General features: G+C 49.7%; 1 protein-coding gene across 7 annotated transcripts in view; it reads right to left on the bottom strand.

The window, feature by feature from the left end:
- TBL1X (transducin beta like 1 X-linked) overlaps positions 1-26,949 on the bottom strand; it is a 281,546-nt gene that overhangs the window by 46,412 nt on the left and 208,185 nt on the right. For 6 of the 7 annotated variants that reach the window (XM_004466286.5, XM_012528189.4, XM_058291403.2 and 3 more), the window contains one exon: positions 22,023-22,130. The exons of the other annotated variant lie outside the window; for it this stretch is intronic. In XM_004466286.5, coding sequence (XP_004466343.2) covers positions 22,023-22,080 — 58 coding nt within the window. In that variant the 5' untranslated portion in view covers positions 22,081-22,130. The remainder of the gene's footprint in view (positions 1-22,022; positions 22,131-26,949) is intronic. 7 annotated transcript variants of the gene reach the window in all.

The raw sequence follows: 26,949 nt of genomic DNA, 5'->3' as shown, positions 1-26,949 counted from the left end.
TAATGAAAGAAGTTGTTAATGTGGGGAAGGATGGGAGGGATGGGGAGTGGGGCATACGGGAATCCCCAATATCTTATTTTATGTAACATTTTATGTAACCTAAGTATCTCTTAAAAATAAATATATCTATTAAAAAAATAAAGAATTAAGAATGAAAAAACGACAACAACAAAAACTCAAAATGGCACCCAGATGAGAAGAAGAAAATCACGTCATCGGTAACACTGTTGGCATTATATTTTCAGCAACAAAATTTGCAAACCTCAAGACAACTAGGCTGGATGCTTCTGTATTCAAAGAGGAAAGAACAATTCATAACAAAGAGCTACATGTGAAATAAAAGAGACAACAAACAGGAAATCAGAAGCGGTGATGGACAAATTTGGTGGTTTCTCTTCCCAGCCTTCACTAGCTTTGCTGGCATCCACTTCTGACCAACCAACAGGTGGCGCTAGATGACCTCCAATGTCCCGTTCAAGCCTAAAACCCTACAGAGAAAAATCTCCTGCACTCTAACCAGCTAAAGGGAAGGGGTTTTTACAGCACAGTCTTTATGAAAACAAAGCCATGAAGAGCTCGTTTCTAAGTAGCACTTCCTGTTGTTTCTGGGAACATCCCCACTGTAGGTGAACAACAGAGCTCCTGCTTTCTCAGTATCTCCTGGATCATAAAAGTGTCTCCACAGCCCTGCAGCTCACCTGGGGATGGGAAAGAAGTGCCTCTGGGGCTGGCGCTGGGGGTTGACAGAAAGGAAGAGAGGCCAAGGGCATGAGGTCGTAGCTGGGTCAAATAAATGATGGAGAAGACACACGCACTCCACGTCACACTCACCTCCACACTACATACACACAACACATACCATACCACACACAGTCACACACACGCAATCCCATCACACTCACCCACACATACACACAGTGCACACACACAACATCCACACCACACTACACATGCAGATCGTACCACACACAACACACTCACAAAACACCCATACCACATGACACACAGAGCACACACAACCCCATCACACCCACACATTACATATACAACACACCCACAAACCCCTGTGCCACACTACACAAATACCACACACCCACGAAACCCCATACCACACTACACACACATACCATACATGTAATGCACACAACCCCCCACATCACACTCGCACATTACATACACACAATCCCCATACCACACATAACACAACACCCATCACACATTACATACACACACAAAACACTACACACATACATCATATCACACACTGTAACACACACAACCCCCCCATTACCCTCACCCACAACAGCCACACCACACCCCACACACACACAGTTAGGAAGGAAAAACAGAAAAACAAAACAAAAACTCACTCTCCTCTTTGGGGGGCTAATTTACTATCAGTTCACTTCTTTTTTGAACAGTAATGGATTAGTCTCACCAGAGGATGACATTTTCTGCCTGGGAAGCAATTCTTATCATAGGTTAAACTCCAGTTTTATCCATAGAAAAGAGCACAGACGTATGCTGAGGAGAATTCTTTTTGACTTTGCAGTCTGTGTCAACCTCACATCAGCTTTATGTTTCCATGTGTTCATCTAAAGAAGAAATCAAAACCCTCAAGGCTCAGGCCTCACCTGGCACCCTAATTACTGACCACATTTTGCTACAGAAAACTGAGCACATGGAGAAAGTTTTTATGTACTGCAGACTTATTTTAATGACCCGCCGTGACATGGAATGTAGTATAAAATGGAACTGCTTTGGACTGTGTCCAAAAGAAATACCAGAAGGACCCTGTTAAAACAGGGTTTCACTTATAACACCTGGCCGGGACCCTGAGGGTGGCGGCCGAGTGGAGCTGGGCCCCAGGCGACTGTCAACAGCGCGCCCTTGCCAGAACTATTTTAGTGCCTTCTAAACATGAGAACCACACAGGAGGGGGAGCCTGGCGCAGGTTATAACCAAGGCGCTACTTCCTCTCAGGCCAGCGACTGGCTAGGGCTGGGGCGCTACCCACGAGGCACCCCGGTGGACGCTCCTTTTCCTGAAATGCTCCCAGAGTCGAGGAGAGAACCTCGGGCCCCAGTTTCCAGTCAGCCACTCCGAAAAGCAAGGCTTGGCGACAGCCCCATGGGCCTGCCCGACACGTGGTCCAAACCCTCGTCAACTTTAGGTCTGGTCCTGGCAAGCCGGGAAATAGGCGCATGATGGCCAAAGCCAAGCTCTCCAAGGACGGCGCTAGGAAAAATCACAACTGAAAGGGTCAACGCTGGACTTGGGGAATGACGGAGCAATGGGGAAGGTGGAAAAACACACACACGTTATTCGACAATCAACCCAACTACTCTTCTCGTTTGGGGACCCTTCTTCCAGTCTTTTTTCTTTGTGCATATTACTGATTACCTATAATCACAGCACTTACAGAATTTTGCATGCCTGTTTTTTCTACTTATTTTGCATGCCTGTTTTTTCTACTTAACATAATATACACATTGTTCCGGTTGTTAATTGGTCTTGACAGTCATCACTTTGGTTGGCTTTTAATTTTCATGGGACAGATACGCAAGTCTTTACTTCACAAGGTCTAGAGATTTTGTTTTAAATATAAGTCAATGGCACCAAGGTTGATGGTGGCCTATTCACAACAGCCAACAGGTGGAAGCCACCCAAATGGCTATCTACAGATGATGGATCAACAAAATGTAGTATATACATCCAAAGAGTATCACTCAGCCTTAAAAAGGAATGACGTTCTGGTGTATGCGACATGGATGAACCGTGACGATATGTTGAATCTGCTGGCTTTTATAAAGGGTATTCATCTGGGGTAAAAGTTTACAGTTACAAGACCCTAAAGAGTCTAGCTCAAGGCTGCTGCCTCACCAAAGTCAGTTGCCACATGTTGGACGAGATGGCAGGCCGTGTCTGCCTGGTTTCTCAGCTGCAAACTATCATCTCTTCTCCCGGGGGTTTAGCTGTTGGAGCCTTCTCCTTTCCGGCAGGACTGGAATGACAAAGTTCTCTCCTCTTCCATGTGTCTTCTTGAGTGAGTGTCCATTTATAGCAGAACCTGAGCCTTACTGATGAGGTTGAATCAAAGCTCTAATCTTAGCAGGTAATTTAATCCAGGGCTCCTCAACTGAATCCAATATAATCAAAGGGATTACACCCAGAAGAACAGGTTAATTCACAAATATCTCTTTGGGATTCATAAACAATGCCAAAGTGCCACACTAGCATATATAAATTCAAAGAGACAGAAAGTAGAGTATACACTACCAGGGATGAGGAAGGAGGGAATGGGGGAAATTAATGCATAATGGGTACAGGGCTTCTGTTTTGGTGAAGGGAAAGTTGTGGCAAAGGAGGGTGGTGAAGACACTGCAACACAGTGACTGTGATTAATCCCCTGAATGCTATGCTTGGGAGATGAGAAAAGACTAAAGGCACAATGACAATGCAATATATGACCTGGGCCAGGATCTTGGAATGGTGGAGGAAATGCTCCAAAAGACCTAATTGGGACAAATAAAAAACTGGAATACAGAATGAAGGCTTTAGATCAATGTTACATTTCTTGAACTTGATAACTGCGCTTAAGGTGGTTACATAACTGAGTATCCTTGCTTTTTGGAAATGTACTGCCTTTGTAATAACAGAGCAATTCGGAAGGTGGAAAAAAAAACCCACACGTAATTTGACAATCAAACAAACAGTTGTTCTCGTTTGGGGGAACTTCTTCCAGTCATTTTTCTCTGCGCATATTAATTATTACCCATAATATTATGCATTCAAGGAACACGATGCATGCAATGTACTAGAGACAGAGCGGCAGGCGGGCAGACATACAGACAGAATGAAGCAGCCAAAGTGGCACAAGGAAAAGAGCAGTGGCAAAGGTCCAAAATGGTTAAACTTGGGTATTCTTTTTGCACCTGCCCTACCCGTTTAAAAAGTTAAAAACGAGCAAACAAACAACCCACCCAAGGCAAGTCTTCTAACCAGACAGTGTTCCGACTTCCAGCCTGGCACTCCCCGCATCTCCTGCCCCCTTTCACCAAGGTGCCTCATCCTCCCTGACGGGGCTGCCCCGGCCCTGCGCCTTGACTCAGGTGCTCCTTTTTATAACGCTCCTCTTTCTCCTTTGCCTGAAAACTTCTAGCTCGGAACCCAGCTCCCCGCGCACTCCTCGGTGGCGCTCGGAACCCAGCTCCCCGCCCTCTCCTCGGTGGGCGCTTGGAACCCAGCTCCCCGCCCCCTCCTCGGTGGGACCTTGGAACCCAGCTTCCCGCCCGCTCCTCGGTGGGCGCTTCCGGGGCCTGCGCTGGCTGTGCACCCGCTGGCCCACGCCTCCAATTCTGCAGTTTTCTGCCTCAGGACGGACGCGCCTTACCATCCCTGTTTCTCTTATCTAGGTAAGGGAAAATAAGACTTCCCCATCTTATCCCTAGCCCACAGAGCGGACAGCTGCCCAAGACACACTTGGGGACGAGACGGTCACAAGCACGGCTGGGTTCCTGGACACCGACAGTGACCTCGTGGTGGACCCAGGCCTCTGAGGACCCACGCCGTCATTTTCAGGAGCACGGGGGACAACTGGGGAAATTTTAGTAGCTATTTATTTTCCTGTGTACTTATGCAAATATAATTAGATATAACGGCGCATTTAAGAAAGAGTAACTGCTTCAACTGAAGGGAAAATATGGAGTGATCCTCCAGATGCAGGCAACAGGGCAAGGATTATGCCGATGGAGAGCAAAGAGCCGAGGTTAGGAGACGCCAGCCTGGGCAGGGGGAGACCATGCGGGCTCTGCAAGAGGGGAAGAGGAACGCACGCCCCCGTGCACACGGCGGCCCCGTACCCCGAAGGGAGGGAAACACTGCTGGATCCCTACCCATTCTCCAGACGTTCCCTCTACCCTGGTCAAGGGGAAAGAGCTGGCCTGGGAGACGGCGCCAAGAGGCCCTTAGGGAAGCAGTTTCTGAAAGCCCAGCCTGCTTGAAGGGGCCAGCGTAAACAACACCCAAGCCCGACGGGGACATTCGAAGGGGACAGGAGGGCACAGGCCCTCGGTAAGATGGACGGGCCTGTATCAGGGCATTCACACACCAAACTCGGCGACAGAGAAACATGACGACGTGTCCGGGCCAAGCAGGTTCATTCCAGGAATGCCTAGTTTCATGTCAGAAGACCAGCAGCAGAGAAGCAGATTTGGCTCACCTGATAGAGTGTCCGCCTACCACATGGGAGGTCCAGGGTTCAAACCCCGGGCCTCCTTGACCCGTGTGCAGCTGGCCCATGTGCAGTGCTGATGCGCGCAAGGAGTGCCCTGTCATGCAGGGGTGTCCCCCGCGTAGGGGAGCCCCACACGCAAGGAGCGCACCCCGCAAAGAGACGTGCCCTGTGCAAAAAGCGCAGCCTGCCCAGGAGTGGTGCCGCACACATGAAGAGGTGACGCAGCAAGATGACACACACAAAAAAAGAGACACAGATTCCCAGTGCCGCTGACAAGAATGCAAGCAGACACACAGAACACACAGTGAATGGACAGAGAGCAGACAACGGTGGGGACAGGAGGAAGGGAAGGGGAGAGAAATAAATAAAAATAAATCTTAAAAAAAAAAAAAAAAAAAAGAAGAAATGGATGGCAGGGGAGGCTCCAGCAAACAAATGTACAAAGGGGGCAGAAGAGTTGTATCTTCCAGGCCAGATAACTTGCTATTAGTCTAGAAAGAAAGAAAGGGAATGGAATTTGTCAGGAAACAAAGTATCAAAAAACATGTTTAGGGTCACATTAGAATTTGAGAACATTTTAAATGTAATGGTGTATGAACTCTGAAGACAAGTTCCTTGGTAAGTGGCTACTGCATTTTCTCTAAAACAGGAACTTGAACTATGTTAGACCTTTTCATAACATCAACTTTTAGAGTAGGAAGTGAGAGTTTAAGCCTTAAAGATATCTTCAACAGGATCTAGCCTTTCCTGATACCGATGTTAATTATGTTCATACTAACAGAAATTGTTTGGCTATGATGACCAAGACACATATTTAGATGACTGAAATTTATAAACACAACTCATTTTCATTCTAACTTGCTTTCCCCTCACCCCCTGCTCTAACAACATAATGAACAACAGAATGGCAAATCTGGACAGACACATTTAGCCGGTTTTACTTTTAAACTTTACACGCTTAGTGGAAACGTGGTTTTCTCCACACTGTCGTAACGCTAGAAGAATTGGCTGAAATGGATGAAGGATGGGGGAAGGTGAGCTTTGACACACATACAAACTGGACCAGTAAACAGAAATGATTGCACAACTCTAAGAGCACTGGGCACAGGGGAGCAGGGAAGGGCAGGACATCTGAAACATGAAAGAGCAACTTCTTGACTAGTCCGTTTTGCTACTGTAAGTGGTTATAATCAAACCAAAAGAAGAGTTTAGGAAAATACTCTTTTCAAATGAAGAGGAATTTGCCTCCAAGCAGCACCAAGAGGGTTTGTAATTCAATGATTTGCATTAATATAGGTTCCTTCGCCACATCCACAGGAGATGTGTAAACTGATAATCTGCAACCTTACACTACTGCGTAAAGAGCAAGATAAGATTCGTCAGTGAAGGAGCGTGAATTATTAATGCCGCAAGCCAGGGTGATGTTTTATACCTGTCTAAATAAAAGACAAGTATCAGATTCTCCAGCTACTTACCCACCCCTGCATTTTTTAAGGTAATTTTTTTCAATTGAAGGACAATGTTGCGTAAATGCAAAAAGGAGAACTATTCCACCACAAGCTAGATTTAGAAGTGGACTGGGTCTAGTGCGCTCTGGACTGTCTCCGTCCTCACCAGTCCCCGGCAAGCTCTCCTACTGCCCGCCCTGAAAGGCGGTACGAACCTAAGAGACTCACCCCCAGGAAAACCCAGACACCAAGGACCTGGGAGTGTCCCCGTTAGCAACACTGCGTGCTGTCACACATGACTGGTTAGCAGCACTCTGTGCATGCTGTCACACACTGTGGCTGGTTGGCAACACTGCATGCTGCACACACTGTGGCTGGTTGGCAACACTGCATGTTGTCAAACACTGTGGTTGGTTAGCAACACTCTGCATGCTGTCACAGGCTGACTGGTTGGCAACACTCTGTGCATGCTATCACACACTGGGGCTGGTTGGCAACACTCTGCGCATGCTGACACACACTGTGGCTGGTTGGCAACACTCTGCGTGTCGTCACACACTGTAGCTGGTTGGCAACACTCTGCACATGCTGTCACACACAGTGGTTGGAAGAACCAGGTGTGTGCATCTGCGTGACTCCACTGGGGCAGGACAACCAGAAGCTTGTGCCTGGTTTCTCCTGGACTCCGCCCCATGTGCCTTTTCCCTTTGGTGATTTCACCTGCATCTTTTAGCTGTAACAAGCCATCTAACGCTTTGAGTCCTTCCAGTGGAACATGGAGCTGGAGGACAGTGCCGGGTGGCCTGAACATACCACCTCAAATGACAGCTTAGACTCCCTGGGCCACATAAGACCGGAGGGGCTACTGTTTCATACAGTTTTAGAGCTCCTTTTGCCCTCTAGGAACATGGACAGTTTATAGGTCTGTGTTATTTGGTGAAAATTAATATTTTCCTTTATTATTTCTACAGCAAAGGCTACCATCACCTCAAAGAAATGCTTGCCTAGATGGTTTCATCAAGATTCTTTAAGTAGGGAAGCACATCACCAATGTAAAAGCGCAGCTGCAGTCAAATTTATTTTTAGAGACTCAGTTGAACAATAAGCCCTGAACTTTTGCTGAAATTCAGACAGCTGAGCCGTTAAAATGGGTCCCTGAAGCCGTGCAAACATCTCTCCTAGGGAGGCAATCTGCGGCCCGAGGAAACACGGAGAACCTACCCAGGAATTTGTTAGCTGCTAAGATCACAGTGGGCCAAGCAGCTTAAGAATTTCTGCAGACACAATTATTCACAAATATTAAGAGTAACACCCTTTTCCTGGTTCTGTAACCTACTCGCCAGGAGCCAAAAATAACCAGATTGAAAAGTCTGCTGCAACTCCCAATTATTTTATTATCTGCCAGAGAATGCTTTTGGCAGACGTCCCCCTTCCTCGGGGAGGAAAACACGGTGGAAAAATTTAATGAAACTGGGGACCATATTTTGCTCACTGTTAAAGTCGACTAGAATTCTATGGCTGCAGAAATCAAAACGCAGCCCAAGGAGAAGACAAGAAAAGAAAGGGCAAAGAAACAGGAATCCCTTTAAAAGCCCAGTTGACCAAACCGGTGAGAACGAGAGAAACGGTACAGCCAAAGAATTTAAATCAGTGCTGCTCAATCGGGGGCCATTCTGCCGTCAGGGCCTCTTGGCCACATCTGGAGATACTTCTGGTTCTCACAACCGTGGGGGAAGGATGCTATCGAACACACAACTGTGGACCCCACAGAACTGTGGATGGCGTGGATGTGGAGAAACCCTGGTTAAAGGAACGGCTCCAGCCTTCAGGAGACCTGCCCACTCTCTGAGGCTGAACACACAACCTAACAATCCTGCAAACCAAAGGGCCTAAAGGCGATATTCCAGAAAGAACAGATGAGAGCCTCCCTGGAATGGGGGTGAGGAAGAAGCACTGGCTCACCCACTGCCTGTGCAGAAACGCTTACCACGTCACTGCCAACGAGCAGCCCACAGGCAGGCATTCCATGCGCGGCCCTTGCCCCAGTTTGCCGAATTCCCCGGGATACAAAAAGTCAAGCTGCAAAGGCATGACAATTGCTTTTCGTCTTTTTCATTCTTCTTCTTGCCTAAGCCCCAAAATGTCTGTGCTCCCATCGGTTTCTAAGTTAATACGGCTATTTCCAAATTCACGACACACCCAGCAAAACCTAGGTCCGCAGCACGGCTATTGACGACTGACATACAAAATTTAATCAGTAGGTCCCTTCTGCTGTTGTCATCCTTTTCCTCTTTCTCACACAAAGCTTTGCAGACACTGAAAATCTAAAACTACATTTTGAGTTTTATTTCTTTTCATGCTCTGTATTTTGAAACGCGTAATAGTATGGGTCCGTAAGAAGCCGCAAAAACAGTACAAACGGTCCCAAGTACCCTTCGCTCTACTTCCCCCAAGGGTGAGAGCTGACGTACCTGTAGTAGATGATTAAACCAGGAGATAAATAGCAGTGCATTCCTGAGCACAAGGATACAGCCTTATTCAGGTCTCCTCATTTTCTAACCTCCATTCTTCGGTGCACACACGTGCACGTGAGCTATGCAATTTTACCCTGTGCGGCTTTGTGTGTCCGCTTCCACCGTCAATGTGAGAACTCCCCTGTGCTTCCTCTTTCCAGCCACACCCACCTGTCTCAGTTCCTTGGCTGCCGAAGCAAGTGCCACACAATAGGCACCTGTTGGCTCGTGGTTCTGAGGCCAGGAGACGTCCGAAAGCAAGGCAGCGTCGAGGCACTGCTGTCTCCCAGGGGCCTGTGATGTGCTGGGGCGGGCCGCCCACGATCCCTGCTCCTCTGATTTCCTGTTCCATGGCAGGGCACACAGCGGCCTCTCCTGCCTTCTCTTTCCTCTTCCGGTTCCACTGACGTCGGCCCTCCAGCTGCTCTCGGGGCGTCTCTCTCCGGCTGACTTTCACTCTGCTTATGCAGGAGTCCAGGAATCCAGAGTAAAGCCCGACTGGGTTCATTTGGGCCACACCCCAACTGCAGTCCTATCTTGCGGAGATCTTATTAGCAGTGGGTTCACACCCACAGGAGTGCACGGAGGTTCAATACAGGCCTTCTCCACCCACCCCGAACCCCCACCCCTAAACACTGCCATCACTAACTCCACCCCTAAACACTGCCATCACTAACTCCTCCATCGCTGACGTTCTGACCTTTCCAGAATGCCCTATACATGGAAGCATACAGTGTGTGGCCTTTCGAGGTTGGATTGCTTCACTCAGCGTGATTCTCTGGAGATTTCATCCAGGCTCTCAAACACACCGAAACTCTGTTCCTTTTTCTTGCCAGGCAGAAGTCTGCGGTGGTTTAACTAGCCACTCACGGAGGACATATGGGATGCTTCCTGTATACTGTTACGACAAACAACTGTTCTTTTCTGTTTAATTTCTTAAAAGACTGGATGTGTCCAGACACCACCCCCAGGTTACAAAGTCACTGTCTATGTCACACATCTGCCCCAAGCATCGTTTGCAGAGATGCATGAAAAGCCCCTCAAAGTAACGATACTGGCTGCGCATCACCATGTTCCCCTCCTCCCCTCTCCCAAGAAACGAGGCACAAACCTCCTGACCTACATGACTGACCTGGTGTTTTTTTGTTTGTTTTTTTAAAAGTTTTATTTATTTATTTCTCTCCCTCCCCCCCCACCCCCTGCCCCTGGTTGTCTGCTCTCTGTGTCTATTTGCTGCGTCTTCTTTGTCCGCTTCTGTTGTCAGCCGCACAGGAATCTGTGTCTCTTTTGGTTGCATCATCTTGTTGTGTCAGCTCTCCGTGTGTGTGGTGCCATTCCTGGGCAGGCAGCATTTTCTTTTGCGCTGGGCGGCTCTCCTTAAAGGGTGCACTCCTTGCCCACGCGGGGGACACCCCTGTGTGGCTCAGCACTCCTTGCACACATCAGCACTGCACGTGGGCCAGCACCACACGGGTCAAGGAGGCCTGGGGTTTGAACCGCGGACCTCCCATGTGGTAGATGGATGCCCTAACTGCTGGGCCAAGTCCACTTCCCTGACCTGGTGTTTCCACAGCAACCTTGTACTGCCCCCCGAAGGTGAGCCAGACCGCATGGCTCTCTGAGGACGCGATGCAGGGCTTTTCCTCTAGGTCCTCCTACTGGACCCCCTTCTTATTCTGGCAGCTTCACAAGTGGGACGTAATAAGCGAGGCACAGAAACGACACTACGCATGGACAGGTTGCCCTTTCATCAAGCAGAAGGTCCCATAAATGAAACAGGAGGCCTGCGGGACAGGGTCGGTGATTTTCGACCTGGTTGACAGCTCCTAGTCAGAAGTCACTGGCTGTAAAGGGCTTAGCGAAACCTGTGGGTCTCACAGAAGCTTTTCTCCCACTGACGGATTCAAATTCCCAGGAACCCTTCTCGAATCAGGACTCACAGTCTGTCTTTGCTTTCTCCTTTGTTGTTGTAAAATACATATAAATATAAGATCCACATTTTGAAGTTTTCAATTCAGTGGCGTTCAGTGTACTCACGATCATCTTGATCTAGTTCCAGGACATCTTTGCCACCCCAAAAGGAAACCACAAAACTCATTAGCCACTGTGATCGTCTGAGACTTGACGTATCCCAGAAACTCCTGTTCTTAAAACCGGTCCCCTCCTGGGCGGGTGAACCTACTGCAGGTGGGGCCATCTGGTTAGGTTACTTCAGGTGGAGCGTGACCCAGAGTGGATCTTAATCCTCTTCCTGGAGTCCTTTATAAACGGGGTGAATTCAAAAGAATAGAGAGAAAGGCAGAAGCTAAGGCAACAAAGCCCAGAAGAGAAGGGAGAGCCCACAGCTGCTGCCGTGTGCCCTGCCACGGGGCAGGAGTCCAGGAGCGCTGGCAGCCGGGCTTCAGCGAGAAAACATCGCCTGACGATGTCTTGGTTTGGACATTCTCACGGCTTCAGAACAGTGAGCCTGCAAGCAAAGGACTCCCCACTGTAAAAAGGCAACCCATCCTGGTCTACTGCATTTCTGCAGCCTAGTAAGCTATTAATAAAGTGATCGCCCACCTCCCCAGCCCTGGGATCTACAATGTGTGTTGTGTCGCTGTGGATCTGCCTCTTCTGGACATTTCATATAAGTGGAATCGTGCGCTGTTTGTCCTTTGGTGCCTGGCTTCTTTCACTCCACTGTCAAGGCTCACCCGCATTGTAGCATGGATCCGAAAGTCACTTCTTTTTCTGGCGGATACTCCATCGGACAGACGCACGAGGTCAGTTTTTAAAAGCACTAAGCATCGGCTCTGATCCCGTGAAACCAGGTGCTTTCTCCGCGAGGATCTCCTTGCAGTGTAAGGCTTTCATGGACAGCGGGGAGCACCTGCAGCAGCCTGGGCATCAGGCACCTCCTCCTCCAGCCCCGTTTCCCCATAACGAGGCCCTCGTGCTGGCTCGCCGCCCCCCAGGCCAGCTCTCTCTTATTCTAATGGGCTTCGGCCCCCATCTGCTCCCAGGTGACTGGCTACACCAACAGGTATGACATTCCAGTTACTAAGCAATATCTCTGTAAAGTAAGACCTCTGAGCGCGCGTGGGTTTTGAGTGTGCTAAGAACACTTTAGCTTTGAGCGAGGGTCTGGTTGTGTAGAGACAACGTCATGCAAGTCTTCCTCATTGTGTACGCTCCCACCAAACCTTACACGTGAGGGGGCAGGAAGGGCTGCACCTGCTCAAGAAGGAACGGGCCTCTCCTGTTTTCTTTCCTGACAAACCCACAAAAAGAATGAGGACGACATCCAAGTTCCACTCAGAACCTCCGGTGTCTGGGTGCATGTATCTCACTAGTATCCACAGAACTGACACACAACGTGGAACCACGCACACCTTACGTCAGTAACCAGAAACCCGCCGAACTCGACCTCGCGAGGTAATGTGTGCATGCAGTCTAGTCAAGTGACATCCACCTGCAGTGCAGACGCTCGCACTTGAAAACGACCAGTACTCCCGACTCCAAATAACCCACCGTTTTAGCTTCCTTGGCTGCTTGAGAAAATACCAGGCAATGGGCTGGCCTAAACAATAAGAATTTATTTGCTTACAGTTTTGAGGTCAGAAAAAGTCCAAAATCAGGAAGCGGATTTGGTTCAATGGATAGAGTGTCCACCTACCACATGGGAGGTCCAGGGTTCAAACCCAGGGCCTCCTGACCCGTGTGGAGCTGGCCCATGTGCAGTGCTGATGTGCACAAGGAGTGCCGTGCCACACAGAGGGGTCCCCTGCATGGGGGAGCTACATGAGTAAGGAGTGCGCCCCATGTGAAAAAAAAGTGCAGCCCACCCAGGAGTGGCACCACACACACGGAGAGCTGACAAAGCAAGATGACACAACAAAGAGAGACACAGATTTCCAGTGCCGCTGACAAGAATGCAAGCAGACACAGAAGAACACACAGCGAATGGACACAGAAAGCAGACAACGGGGGGGGGGTGGGGGGTGGGGTGGAATAAATAAAAAATCTTTAAAAAGAGAAAAGAAAAAGTCTGAATCAAGGCATGAGCGAGGCGAGGCACTCTCCCTAAAGACTGTGGCGTCCTGGGGCTGGCTGCGGTGAGCCTCGGCTGTTCTGACCCATGGCAAGGCACAAGGCAGTGTCTCCTCATCTCGCCCTTCTCTTCTGGGTTCTGCCAACGCTTGGCTCCTGGCTGAACCCACCCCCTGTGGCCTTCTCTCTCTCTGCCTGAAATTCATCCTCCTATCGAGGACCCAGCAACAGGACCGATTAAGACCCATCCTGATTTAGGTGGGGCACACCTTACCTGAAGTAACCTCATCCAAAGGTCCTTAGGTGAAGAACTAGTCTTTATGGAGTGTGTACAGCTAAAACCCACCACACCCATGTATCTTGATATTAACGGAGGCAATTATAATAAATTGGCCTTTCAACTACATGTCATGGCAAAACAGGAAAAATCAAGCACGGAAGGAATTTTCAGTCACACTCAATGGTTCTTAAATACTCACAATAAAGAAAGAGGTTAAACGTTCTGGCAAGTTATGATACACGATAAATGAATTTCTACTATCAAGATGATAGATTTCTTTTATTATTCAAAAATTAGTTTGGAACTAGAATAAAATGACAGCCACCAGTGACGCGCAGCCTGGTAAAATGCCGGTACCTGACAAAACCTTGGTGAAATTCCATTTCTCATTTGTGAGTCCCTTCAACTGACAGAATCATGAAGCGGTTTTTCTTATGCACCTGCTTGTTCCGGGCAGAGTGCTCAATGCCTATGGGAGGTGGAAGATCATTCACCAGGTGTGCGATTATTGTAAAACCTTGGCTGTGTAAGTGTAGGCAGCGTTGGCGCCTGCCGGCGGCCCGCCCCTGGAAGCCTGCGCAAATGAGCATGAGTCCTGCCCTGGCACACTGGTTTCTCTACTGGCAGGCTGGCTGGCCTGCTGAGCTTTCTCATTGCAGGCAGGTAGCTGGACCGAATGCACGCTGAAGGAGGAAAAGGCATGCAGACGTGAGCAGGACTCACGGCTGCGGAAGCTGACTCCAGAAAGGTTCATGAAGACTAACTTTCAACCCCAAGAGGAAGCATAAAACTTCATCAGTCCCTGCAGATATATATGCTAGGACTAAGGTCTTTTTATCTGTTCGCCAAGATGCCTTATGCTCTAGGACACATTAGCTTTGCCACTCGAATGAAATCCATAAAACCACTGGTGTCCACCAAGGGCCTTGCTGCTGAGTCAGATTGAAAAGGATGCAGTGGCATTCTATAAAGTTAAAACTTCACTTACCACAAGACACAGCAATCCCACTCCTAGATTTACTCAAAAGAAAGAAAAATCCACGTCCACACTCACAACCAGTGTACAGATGGTTCTTTCAGCTTGACTTGTTAATTACCGCAAACTGGCCACAACCCAAATGTCCCAGAGCTGGAGAATGGATCACGTGACTGCTGTACATCCTTCTGACAGAGCAGTACTTAGCAACAGAGAACCAATGACTGACTCACGCCTCAGTCAATGGATTACGCTGACGGAAGGGAAGAAGTCCGATTCAAAGGCTCTGCCCTGGCTGACTGCATTTATGTGACATTCCGGAAAAAGTAGTATTATAGGGACAGCTGGGGTGGGAGCAGGGAGACACGGTGACTCTGGTACAGGGGCACGTTTTGGGGGTGGTGGAACTGTTCGGTGGCTTGATTGTGCTGGTGGTTGGTCATCTGACTTTAAACATTTGCCAAACTTGCAAACCTATTGTACCTTAATTAAAAATAATAATAAAGAGAAAAGCTGCCACAGATGTGGGTGAGGGGGGCTGGGGACGCAGTTGTGGCCACTCCAGGGAGGTCCCATTCATCTTCAAGGCTGTCCACTGAGACCAACGGGAACAGAGCCATGTCACTATCCAGGTAGTATGCAAAATCTGGCCCCAAATTTCCAGGTATTCTCTTCCTTCTAGAATAAACCATGAAGTGACCCAGCTTGAGACAGGACAGTCTTTCGGCCTATCAGTCACAGAGTTTGCCCTGTGTGCAGACATAACACGGGCAGCCTGGCTATTTTCCAGAGAAATCACCAAAGCCGTGCACCTGGCTCCTTGCCCCGCTTTTCTGGCTTTCTAAGCAGCTATGCCCCTCACGAGGCCAGTGTCCCTGGCCTTTGGCCTCCATGTGACAGCTGGCGACTTCCTCCACATCTGCTGCCTACCCGTGCTTGTCCAGTCCCACCCTAGCCCCTTTCTGCTGCCATTGACTTCCGGCTCCTTCCTGCTTTCCTCTCCTGAGGCTGCCATAAAGACAAAATCTGGGGGAGAGCTACATTTCTTTGAAAAATACTCCCAGTACATACCTCTCTCTACTACTTCACCTTTCTCTTCCCTGAATCTAAATCGACTATTTATTTTACACTTATGCTTGTGGGCCTGTGTACCTGAAATAAGAACTAGGCCTAGAGGTGCAGGGTACCTAAGAGTTATCTCTTGAGAGTCTCCATGTTGCTCAAATGTGGCCAGTCCTGAAGCCAAACTCAGCATGTAAATGCACTGCCTTCCCCCCAGCGTGGGACATGACTCCGGGGAATGAGCCTCCCTGGCACCGAGGGATTACTACCACGTACCAGCTGATGATGTGGCTGGAGAATGACTTTGAATAAAAGGGTTAACTCATACCAGCAGAATATCTCAGCCTACATGTAATATCAGGAGTTAAAAAATGCTTTTTGACCCTGAATAAAAAGGGGAAATGGAAAGGACAAATGAGTTTATATGGCTATGAGTCTCCAAAAAAGAGCCGGAAGGTCATCAGAGGGGTCGCCCTTATGCATATCTCAGCAGAGTCCCAGAGACAGCTAAAGTAGATACAACCCCAGGTATTGATTCTTCTGAGGGCTACAGAGACCCACAGGTTCTATGGTCATGGCAGATGGACTTCAGTGCCATGTCAGCTGGCCCTACTTTGAAGTTTGTGGTCCTGAGTGTGAAGGAGTTGGTGTGATCTTTGTTCCCAAGCCTCTCCTGTCACTTTTACCGGACCTGTGGTTGGCACTGGGGTTTAGTGTATACTCAGGGGACCTGAATCTCCGGACTCTCCATCTCTGGACTCTCCATGTGATAGTCAAGCCCTGAGCCTCAAAAGACTTGAAACTTCTACCCTCTGGTTTATTGGACTTACCCCAGCCAGCTAATAGGGAGGTGAAGAAGGTCAACCACCACACCAGGGAGCCAAGAGTGCCTACAACTGCAAGCAGGAGAACTGCATCCATCATCCAAGTGGAATCGAAGCCCCCTCTCGATACAGAGGTGGAGTGGACATAACCATCCCAAGGTCCACAGAATGGAGGAATAGAGTATGGATTAGAGTGGACTTACTGATACTCTATTCTGGAACTAATAAGATTAGTAATGAAGTAAATGTAGCACTGAGATAGGGGAAAATATATTCTGCACATAGCCTCTGCCCAGATAAATTTAACGACAATTTGTGATTGTGTCCCACTGTACTATTCATATCACTATCACGTTTATGTGAATCGTTTTACATATGCTAAAAATGTGCATCTGGAAGAAATTCTTTTCTTTATCATTCTGATTTTGGAATAAAGCCTCAGAGGAAAGATTTCCTAAGCTGGCAGGAAGTCACTTGCAGAAGTTTCCCTCTTTTCCTAGTGACTGGAAATGCACTTCAGCTTCCTTGGCTGTATTCAGGAGCAAGGGGTGGGGGCTCCGATTCACCCGTTCCGTGGAGGGACCACGTGTAAAAGCCTGAGCAGGCTGGAACCCATCAGGAAGGACTTGTTGCCTTGTTCCTTTCTTCCTGGTACCAGGAAGTGAGCTTATGGGCTGGAGAGGGACGGTACCCCTGCTACGACCTGCCTTGGATGACGAAAGCGACCCTACTTTTGACCTGCATAAGACAGAGGCCAGAGGACTCTTCTGACCGTAAAGCCAGACGGACATGACTCAGGCAAACACACACGGAGCCATCTGGGCGGCAGGGCTGATGACTCAACGTTCCCACCGCTTAACTTCACAGTGTGGCTTGTTAGCCGGCCGCACCGTTTAGCGAGTCTCCGACTGTGAGATGTCCCAAATTCATCGAGTGCATCTCCCGGGCAAGGTTCTAACCATGACCATAACGGAAAGCCGCTCCACCTTAAAGCAATGAACCGTATGGTGTGGTCCCAGCTAGGGGAGACCCCAAATGGCCCGAAGTCTGTCTCCCAGCGGCAAAGGAAATAAGCCCCTTTTCAAGATTCTGGCTAGGGCTTGGGAAAAAAGCAACACGGATTCTTGTAAGACTTTTAGGAAAGCGTCGTCTTCAGTCCCTGGAAGCAGCCAGTGAGGGAGATTGTTGATGCAAGCCTCGTCCTCCTCCCGCCCTAAGAGTGTACCACGCTGAACTGAAACGCGGGTGGAGCTAAAAGGTGTGGCTCGTGGGGGCTGGGAATAAGAGACTGTCCAAGACTCAGGGAAAGGCCACGAAGGCAAAACGTGGCACATGAGGCCCCCTTCCACCTCCACACGGATTCCTGGACTGCTGCACGAGGCGGGTGTGGGACCGGGTGCTGCGTGTGCTCAGTCAGGGGCCAGAGGGAAACAAGAGCCAGGGTGTGGGAGGAGCTGCGAAGATAAAGCCAGGGTGACTCCACAGCTTAAGACAACCACGGTTGCCTCCGTAAATCTGTAGCCTCCGTAACTCTGTAGCGCACACAGCCACGCCCTCTGCATACGCATTGTCCTCGGCCACTGCTGTGCTCCAGCCTGGCGGAAGGTGGGAGCTGGGACACACACCCTGTGGCCAGCGAGGCCTAAAAGGCACACCGTCTCGTCCTTACACGCCAAGCCCAATGACCCGATTTAAGGCACCAGAGAAAGGAAGATCTTCAGGGAACAACCACCTCCCATACAACTACACGGTGGTCAAAAAATACCTACTCTTGGGAAGCGGACTTGGCCCAGTGGTTAGGGCGTCCGTCTACCACATGGGACGTCCACGGTTCAAACCCTGGGCCTCCTTGACCCGTGCGCAGCTGGCCCACGTGCACTGCTGATGCGCGCAAGGAGTGCCCTGCCACGCAGGGGTATCACCCGCACAGGGGAGCTCACGTGCAAAGAGTGCGCCCTGTAAGGAGAGCCGCCCAGCGCCAAAGAAAGTGCAGCCTGCCCAGGAATGGTGCCACACACACGGAGAGCTGACACAAGATGACACAACAAAAAGAAACACAGATTCCTGTGCCGCTGATGAGGATAGAAGCGGACACAGAAGAACACACAGCGAATGCACACAGAGAGAAGACAACTGGGGGGAGGGGAGGAAGGGAAGAGAAACAAATAAAAAATAAATCTTAAAAAAAGAGAGAAAATAATAATAATAAAAATACCTACCTTACATCTTTTTATTTAATTAAAAAAATTTTTTTAGGTCCTGGGGATTGAACCCGGGACCACGTGTGTGGGAAGCCAGTGCTCACCCACTGAGCCACATCGGCTCCCCGAGGTGGGTTTTGCATTTCCTTTGCTTGTTTTTGTTTCCCTGGGAGGTACCAGGAACTGAACCTGGGGCCTCCCACGTGGCATGGGTGCTCAACTGCCTCAGCTACATCTGCTCCCTCTTTTAAATCTTTTTATCAGAAGGCTGGTTTTCAAACTGAGGAGTTCTGGGAAGACTGAACTGCCCCACATGTGCAAACCCTTCAGTGTGAGCTGGCCTGGAAGGGTCTTTCCTCGTGGGGGCGTCTGCCCAGCCCTGGCGAGCCGTGCTCATGGTCACAGAAGGCAATGCCTCCTGAGGGCCTAAGACACGGCGTGGCATTTCTCAATGCATCCCTGGAGACGGAACCCGCTGAGGAACGGCACGGCGGATCGCCCAATCGTCAGGATCACCCGACCGTAGGCCAGGTGGCCAAAACGCACGCTTGCGCGTTAGGCCATTTCCGACCCCTTTCCTTGGGGAATAGTTCCAATTCCAGAATATACACAGGAATCAAAACGCAGACAACAACGTCTTTCTTGGCTATTTTAATGACCGACCTATTAGGGAAAGAGTTCGATACTTACGACCGAAAAATCACATCGTGAAATTCTACCCGTTGCTGTTTCGCGACTCTCCTCAGCTGCCTCGTTAGAGAAACTTGGTCATCAGAAGTGAACCGAAGGCAAGAAACACTAAATAAGGAAGTCCAGCTTCCTGTTCATTCGCAGAGGCCAGCAAAGCTCTGGCCGGAGAACCTGGGACCGTTATTAGCATCCTTTCTCCATAGTACAGAGAAGTTTTCCTTCTCACACCCTCGATTTATTCACAAATAGAGCAACGACAATTTCAGTGGTGACTGGGTTACACATGTTGAGTACAGAGGTTTGTTTGGTGTTTTTAAACATTTATTTATTTATTTATATTTCTCTCCCCTTACCCACCCCCCACCCTGGTTGTCTGTTCTGGGTGTCTATTTGCTGCATCTTCTTTGTCCACTTCTGTTGTTGTCAGCGGCACGGGAAACTGTGTTTCTTTTTGTTGTGTTATCTTGTTGTGTCAGCTCTCCATGTGGGCGCCACCATTCCTGGGCAGGCTGCACTTTCTTCCTCGTGCTGGGCGGCTCTCCTTATGGGGTGCACTCCTTGCACATGGAGCTCCCCTACGCGGGGGACACCCCTGCGTGGCACGGCACCCCTTGTGCGCATCAGCACTGCGCATGGGCCAGCTCCATACGGGTCAAGGAGGCCCGGGGTTTGAACCGTGGATCTCCCACGTGGTAGACAGACGCCCTAACCACTGGGCCAAGTCCGCCGCCACACGGGTTTTGATCACACCCTATCTTTGTGCTGAGGTGTTTCTAAAAGGAGTGATTCTCAAATTCAATGGTAAACGTCGACAGGGAAGCAGGGTTTTCGATGTGTAATTTTCGTTCCCAGTCCTCCCTGGGGACTTATCAGTTTAGGGACTGTAAAAGGCCTGTACTCTGGCTGGGTGAGTCCCCTCTCTCCCAAGGCAGTGATTTTTATTTCCCTGATTCGTAAGGTTGAGGTGCTACACACTTGTTAAAATAAACTTTTCATTTTGAAATAATTTCCAACATACAAGTCAGCGGCAAAAATAATACAAAACCCAGGCAAAGAACTTCGATGTGTCTCCTACCCAGAGAGCAGGTCCACCAACATTTACCATCTTGCCACACCGCTGTATCATTCTCTCTTTCTATATGTCTACTTGTTTATCTATTTTCTAAACATTTGAGAAGAGGCATACATCACGTTGTTTCACAGAGCAATTTCTTCTCCTACGTTCTGGTGCCAGCCGAGCCACACTGAGCTAATAGCCGTGGAGAACGAATGTGCATGTGTCAGGAAAAAAACGAGCCGGGATCCCGAGCGAGAAAAGGCGAGGCTGGGAGTGCAGACTCGCTCGTTTTTAAAGGGCGGTGTGTGTCCAACGTGCCTCATCACTTCTGGCCCAGGACACATGGCCATTTTACACAGGGAAACCGAGGTGCAGGGGTCGTAGCGGAGCCATCCAGCCTGGCCCCTTCCAGGCCGACACCACAAGATCCTGGGCCCAAAGGCTCACGACTGGTCCCCCGCAATCCTCCTAAATGAGGCTTTGGGGGGTGGCGCCTGGGAATTGGTTCCCTTTCCAAAAAAGCCAAGCTGCAGAACACACACAGTACAACAACGCGTCAAAGGCCTGCATCTGCGCAGACATGTCTTTACATCGCTTAGGGTGGCGTCGCCCGTACCGACGCACGAGGCGAGTAAACACCAGAGCCAGGACGTTAAAGCTGGGCGACACCCTCAGTCTCCCCACCTCCCTTCTGACCCGCCCCTTAACCCCAAATCCCCTCTGTCAACAGAAAACACACGTGCCTGGCCTTTTCAATGCCTGGCCTTTTCTTTTCTTTTTTTTTGTCTTTATTTATTTTTTTAATATTATATTCAAAAAAATATGAGGTCCCCATATACCCCCCACTCCCCTCACCCCACTCCTCCCCCCATAACCACAACCTCCTCCATCATCATGAGACATTCATTGCATTTGGTGAGTATATCTCTGAGCACCGCTGCACCTCATGGTCAATGGTCCACACCATAGCCCACACTCTCCCACAGTCCACCCAGTGGGCCATGGCAGGACCTACAATGTCCGGTAACTGTCCCTGCAGCATCACCCAGGACAACTCCAAGTCCCGAAAACGCCTCCACATCTCATCTCTTCCTCCCATTCCCCACTCCCAGCAGCCACCATGGCCACTTTCTCCACACCAAGGCCACATTTTCTTTGGTTACTAATCACAATAGTTCATGAATGGAATATCAGTAAGTCCACTCTAATCCATACTCTATTCCTAAATTCTGTGGACCTTGGAATGGTTGTGTCACTGCTCACCATAGAGTCATCGAAAGAACTGGAAGAAACTAGAATTCTTACGTTTTAGAAAATTGCCTCAGGCTCATCTGGCAGGGGAGGCGAGTTTAGGAACTCAACAAATCTGTGGGGACAGGCGAGAAATCCACCAGCTGGCATTACATCTGATTCCAAGAAGCTCCTGTTCAGACGGCAGCCGTGCCCGCCCTGGTGTGGCGGAGGCCAAGCGCGCAGAACTGCTCCCACCCGCCTCACCTTCCTCACGGCCGCGGGGATCCGGATTTCCATCGAATTCATCCAGACAGAAATGTCAAGGAGGAAAGACCACGTTTCCGCATCCCACGCCGGCCCCAGACCTTGCCCTCTCCCCTCTCACAGCCCCGGCTGTGACCCAGGCGTGCCGGCGCCGCGCGGCGCGCGAGGAGGAGGGCTGCTCCCTTTGCCAGAGCCCGGCCGCTTACCTGACTCCTGGAGATAGCGATACACCAAGAAGTTCACCTCGTCGCTGGTTATGCTCATCTTAGCCTCACCTCCCAGCGATGAGGTCTTTACGAAGGAGCAGCCACCCTCTGTCGGAAGGGCGAGAGAAAAAACGGAAAAAGGGTTTTGAAACGCTGCCTGTACTTTGCACCGCATCCGCTTCCGAGACGGACGAAGAACATAAGACACTCGTTAAAGATAAGTCAGGCCTGATGAATTACAGTCTGTAACTCTGTGACTACATACAGAGTTTGCAATTATACATAAACACACACATAAAGTTACATGTTTCCAGAAAAAAGAGAGCTGGTGCGTTTTAGAACGTTGGAGTATGATAGAGAATAAACCACGTGAATGAAGCAAAATCCAGGGGCACCGGAGAGTGCAAACAGCAACTGCCTCTGGATCCAGCAAACACCCCGGGGGCTTCAGGACGCCCGTCCACTTGGTGACTAGCAGGGACGGGGTTGTGGGGTGCCCTCCGACAGACGCAGTGGGACTCGACACGCAGCGGCTTCCCAGAGAGCTGTCGGGAACGAGGTCAACAGCCCGGGAAAGGCGACCACGCGGCAGGGACACGCCTGCTGTCCTGGACAACCGTTTCGCACACAAGAGGGCCAGGGCTTCAATGGTAAGCCTAGGGCCACTCTACCCCTGGGCGGATGCAGGCTGAGAAGGGACGCGGGGTGCAGAGCTAAGGAGCTGGGCGCGCCACCTTCGGGTCATCCTGTAGGGAGATCGGGTCCTGGGACACCAAGAGGGAAGGCGGAGGGGCCCCGGGGGAAGGCGGAGGGGCCCCGGGGGAAGGCGGAGGGGCCCCGGGGGAAGGCGGAGGGGCCCAGGGGGCTCGCAACTCCCAGCAGCACTGCCTGCTCCGGCCCGTGGAGCTTCCCAGGCCTTGCAAGGGGTGACAGGTGGGGGCCTCTGTCTGAGGCAGCCAAGAAGAGGGTCTGGTTTTGTTCAGAACAATCCTAGTGACACTCACGAGCAAACCAGCCCAAAAGAAACAGAAGGCAATCGACAGATGAAAGGCCTCTGTACACAGACAAACGCAAACTCGTTCATCAAGTAAGAGCTATCAGCTCCCAAAGGCAGCGACCCAGAGAGGCCCAACGCAGCTCAGCGGTCACCCGATTTAGGTTAACTCTCTGGGAACTGTCTTTGGCGTGCACCTCGGACATATTCAGGTGTCTTCACTGGAGGCAAAACTTTTATCATTGAGTACGAATTAGTTTGTTTAGAAAGAGGCAGATGAAACAAGTGTCTGTTCAAGTCGGGTGGCACGTCCCACTGAACCAGAGGACTCAGAAGTAATGGCGGTGATGAGGAACAGGCCTGGGCGGATCCGGACGAGTCCTGCCCTCGTGTCCCGTCTCGTTTAAGCGTGGGCAAGCCCTGAGAACTACTTCGACCCACAGAGCTGGCCAAGGGGGCCGGACGGCACGCCCCCGCTTACATGACCGTAGACATAAAGCTGTCTTGGGCTGGAAGGCGAGGGGCGAGCCACCTGGGGGACGAGAAGGGGCCTGCAGGAAGCCAGGCCTCGGTCCTGGGTCCTACGACACCAAGGAACTCCAGGCAAGGTGTCTGGCAATGCCAGAAACCAAACTTCCAAAGACGCCGCGCAAACACGCGCGCACACACACATACACAAGCCCTTGCCCTTCAGCTGTTGAACAAGATGCCTGTACAAATGACGGCGCGTTCCAATCCTTAAGTCCCTCGCATACCCTCCAAGGTATTAAGAGGCGGCAGGAGTTCAGAGTTCCCAGGAAGGCAAGATTGTACAAGAGAGGGACGCTGGAAGGAGGAGAAAGGATCTTTTCTTTTGCGAGGAGGTACCGGGAATTGAACCCAGGACCTCGCACGTGGGAAGCAGGCATGCCACCACTTAGCTACATCCGCTCCCTGAGAAAAATTATTGACCGATGGAGATAAAACCCACAATTTTGGGAAAGGACGTGACTTTCAAGAAAGGAAAGAGAGAGAGAAGAAGTTCAGGAGCTTGGGGAGTGGGGGAAGATGTGCGGGATATAAAAATGATTTTGACCTTCAATGAGAAACGAGCTGCTTCTCTTGATCTAGGGTGGGGAGACCGCTGGGAGCGCCAACTGCATCTGCATATGGGGGAGAGGTATGCGTTGTCCTCTGTGAGGAAAGGGTTTTTGTGGCAAATGCTGTGAAGCTTGGAATGGCTGTGCAAGTTGGCCGGGCTTAGCTGGTTCCACCAAAGTCAAGGTCGATCGGGATGACGTTTAAGACCTTGCTATGGGTTTGGAGGCTGCACACAGCGAACGGCCTCCAGAGAGCCAGAGGAGAGGGAGAGCTGTGGGGAGTCAGGGAGACTTGCCTACAGAGCCAGCCAGCTGGTTTCAGATCCACAGCCCCCTTCCTAGCTCGGGGATCCGGGTACAGGCTGTGTGACTCACGTTCTGATCTCTAAACAGAGGATCTGAACAGCACTTTAAGGCAGGGGCAGGCTGTGAGGATCACGTGAGTCTCCAAGTCCTCAGAGCAGGGCCCAGCACAAGGAAATAACAGCTGTTTCTATGTTTTTTGTTTTCTCAGGAGGTACTGGGGATTGAACCTGGGACTTCACACATGGGAAGCAGGCGCTCAACCACTGAGCTGCATTCGCACCCACAGCTCATTTTTATTCTGCCGAAGAGCGACCTGGGAGGATCTCACGAGCCGCGCAGGGAAACACACACCGGCCTCGGGACAACGAGTCAACGCTCACCCCTTAGGAACAGATCATCAGGGACGTGCACCCAGGCAAGGCAGCGCTTCCAAGCCCTCAGGTTTGGGCAGTCTTTAACAAACACGCAAGGCCTGACTGGTTTCCGGAACGCACTCTGTTCCCAGCGTGCAGGTTCTGAGAGCCCCGGTGGGTGTTTTCCAAATTCTCCAGGTCTAAGATGAGAGAGCGCTTCTGAGGCCCCGACAGATCTTCCCTGGCGCCCAAGAGAAGCGGGTAAGGAGGGCCCTTCATTAGTGCAGTCGTGTTTATTTTCTTTCCCGACCCAGTTCTGATGAGAGGCACCTGCAATTAGGTTGATTTGAGATGGCTGAGCTGGGACTGTGCAGCAAGGAAATACCCGCCTTCCACTGCTGGCCCTTCGGGGGGGGGGGGGGGGGGGGGGGGGGGGGGCTAAAGCCACAGCTCTACCCTCTGTGCTGCCCCAGGAAGGAGGAGGAGGGAAGAGCCCAGGCTCCCTGCATTTGTGCAGCATCCTGCTCAAGATGAATATTGCTATGTAAATAACAATCTGGGATTAGAGCCGTCAAGAAGCCTACGCTGAAATTACTTATCCCACTTCTTTTTACAATTTAACTTCAAAGTCACAAAAGCTCCTATTAATTCACAGTTTCCTACAGAAAATGGTTCAAATGCCAGTCTCAAAAGAAATGCTAAGAGTTTCATTTTATTATACACTTCAAGTATTTAATACACCATCATTCTCCGGGCAGGGAGAGAGGATTGCTTTCTAACCCAAAAACAATAAAAACCTTAAACGCTATTTAAATTATCTTAAAAGAAATATTCCCAAGAGGCCTCGTAGAAGAGTTTGTTGTCAGTTAAAAGACAGGGCAAATGTGTTTCTTGCCAACAGGAAAGGAACCTGTTGTGAAACAGTAAATTAGTGACCCTGATTAAAGGAGGCTTTACACAGGGAAATGTGGTCTTTCTCTGACATCATGGGAAGAAAAGTTTCCTTTTAATAATTTGCCCTGTTATCAAAACATCTTTTCAAGTCTTTTAAAGTGGTCCTTTGTTTCTTAAGGGACTTAAAAATAAGTTTCTTAGTTCTCATTTCTGCCATTAGTCTGCTGGCGTTGACGCTGGAAGAATCCATTGTGTCAAGTAATTGTTTGGATAAGGCTCGGGTCTTTGGGACTCGTTTCTATGCAGTCTCGGGATCCAGTGCCAGAGCAGCTGGAAACCTGCTCAAAATTACATCATAAAAAGGCATTTTCCCCTCTGCATTTCTTCATGGAAATGAACAAATCCCTGGCTGACTTGACGCGCTGGCTCTCGCCTCTCCATATTGCTTTGTCTAGCATTCTTCTCTATTAAGACCTGACCTGAATTTCTTTTCAATTCACAATCAGTGTTCATTTTAAAGTGAAATTTTTAACCTCTTAAAATGTGCATATATGGAAGCAGAAAGTGCCTCCTCTAAAACGTGCCTGAGGCCCCGCTTATTTGGGGGACGAGACAGGCCTGTTTTATTGCCCTGCACAGCTCTTCCTCCTCCGTCATCGTAATGAGGGCAATATGTAGCACTTGGGATATTTTCTGGTCCAACGACAGCAGGATTAAATCAATTACGGTTGGTGCATACGGGAGCTACCAAGCCACCATAAGAATGGTTAGAAAGCAATCTATTACCTATAATGTCTGCGTGATCGGCATCAGGCCTCGTGCCACGTGCTCTGTGTGATTCGTCTCACCTAACTCTTGTAACTCTAAGACATAAATATGCCCACTGCTCCTACTAATATCATTTGAAGGGACAGAAATGAAGGCTTAGAGAAGGTAACCAACTTAAATCCTCACACAGCCAGGATTTCCAGTTACGCTGCCTGACACTGGGCCCTAGGCCTCTTAAGGGCTAAGTTCAAAGTTTCAAAGCCATAGAATGGAATGAGGCCTGTGGGAGCAGCCGAATTGGAGGGGGAAACCTAGTAACAACAAAAAGGCAAAAACATGCATTTACAACCTGACCCTAATTATGGGAAAATATATACACAGGCAAGGGTTGAGAGAATAGTTAACAGTGGTTTGAACGCACTTGCTTTCTTTCCTGTATCTGGCTTTACCATTGAGTATATATATATTATTTTACAGGATAAAAAAACTTCCAAAACGGAAAGGTTTTCACTAATTTTACTTATAAATAACCC

Source organism: Dasypus novemcinctus, chromosome X (genome assembly GCF_030445035.2).
Source record: "Dasypus novemcinctus isolate mDasNov1 chromosome X, mDasNov1.1.hap2, whole genome shotgun sequence".
In the NCBI taxonomy this organism is placed as follows: domain Eukaryota; kingdom Metazoa; phylum Chordata; class Mammalia; order Cingulata; family Dasypodidae; genus Dasypus; species Dasypus novemcinctus.
The sequence above is the reverse complement of the archived record's forward strand: the minus strand, read 5'-3'. Positions and strand labels throughout refer to the sequence as shown.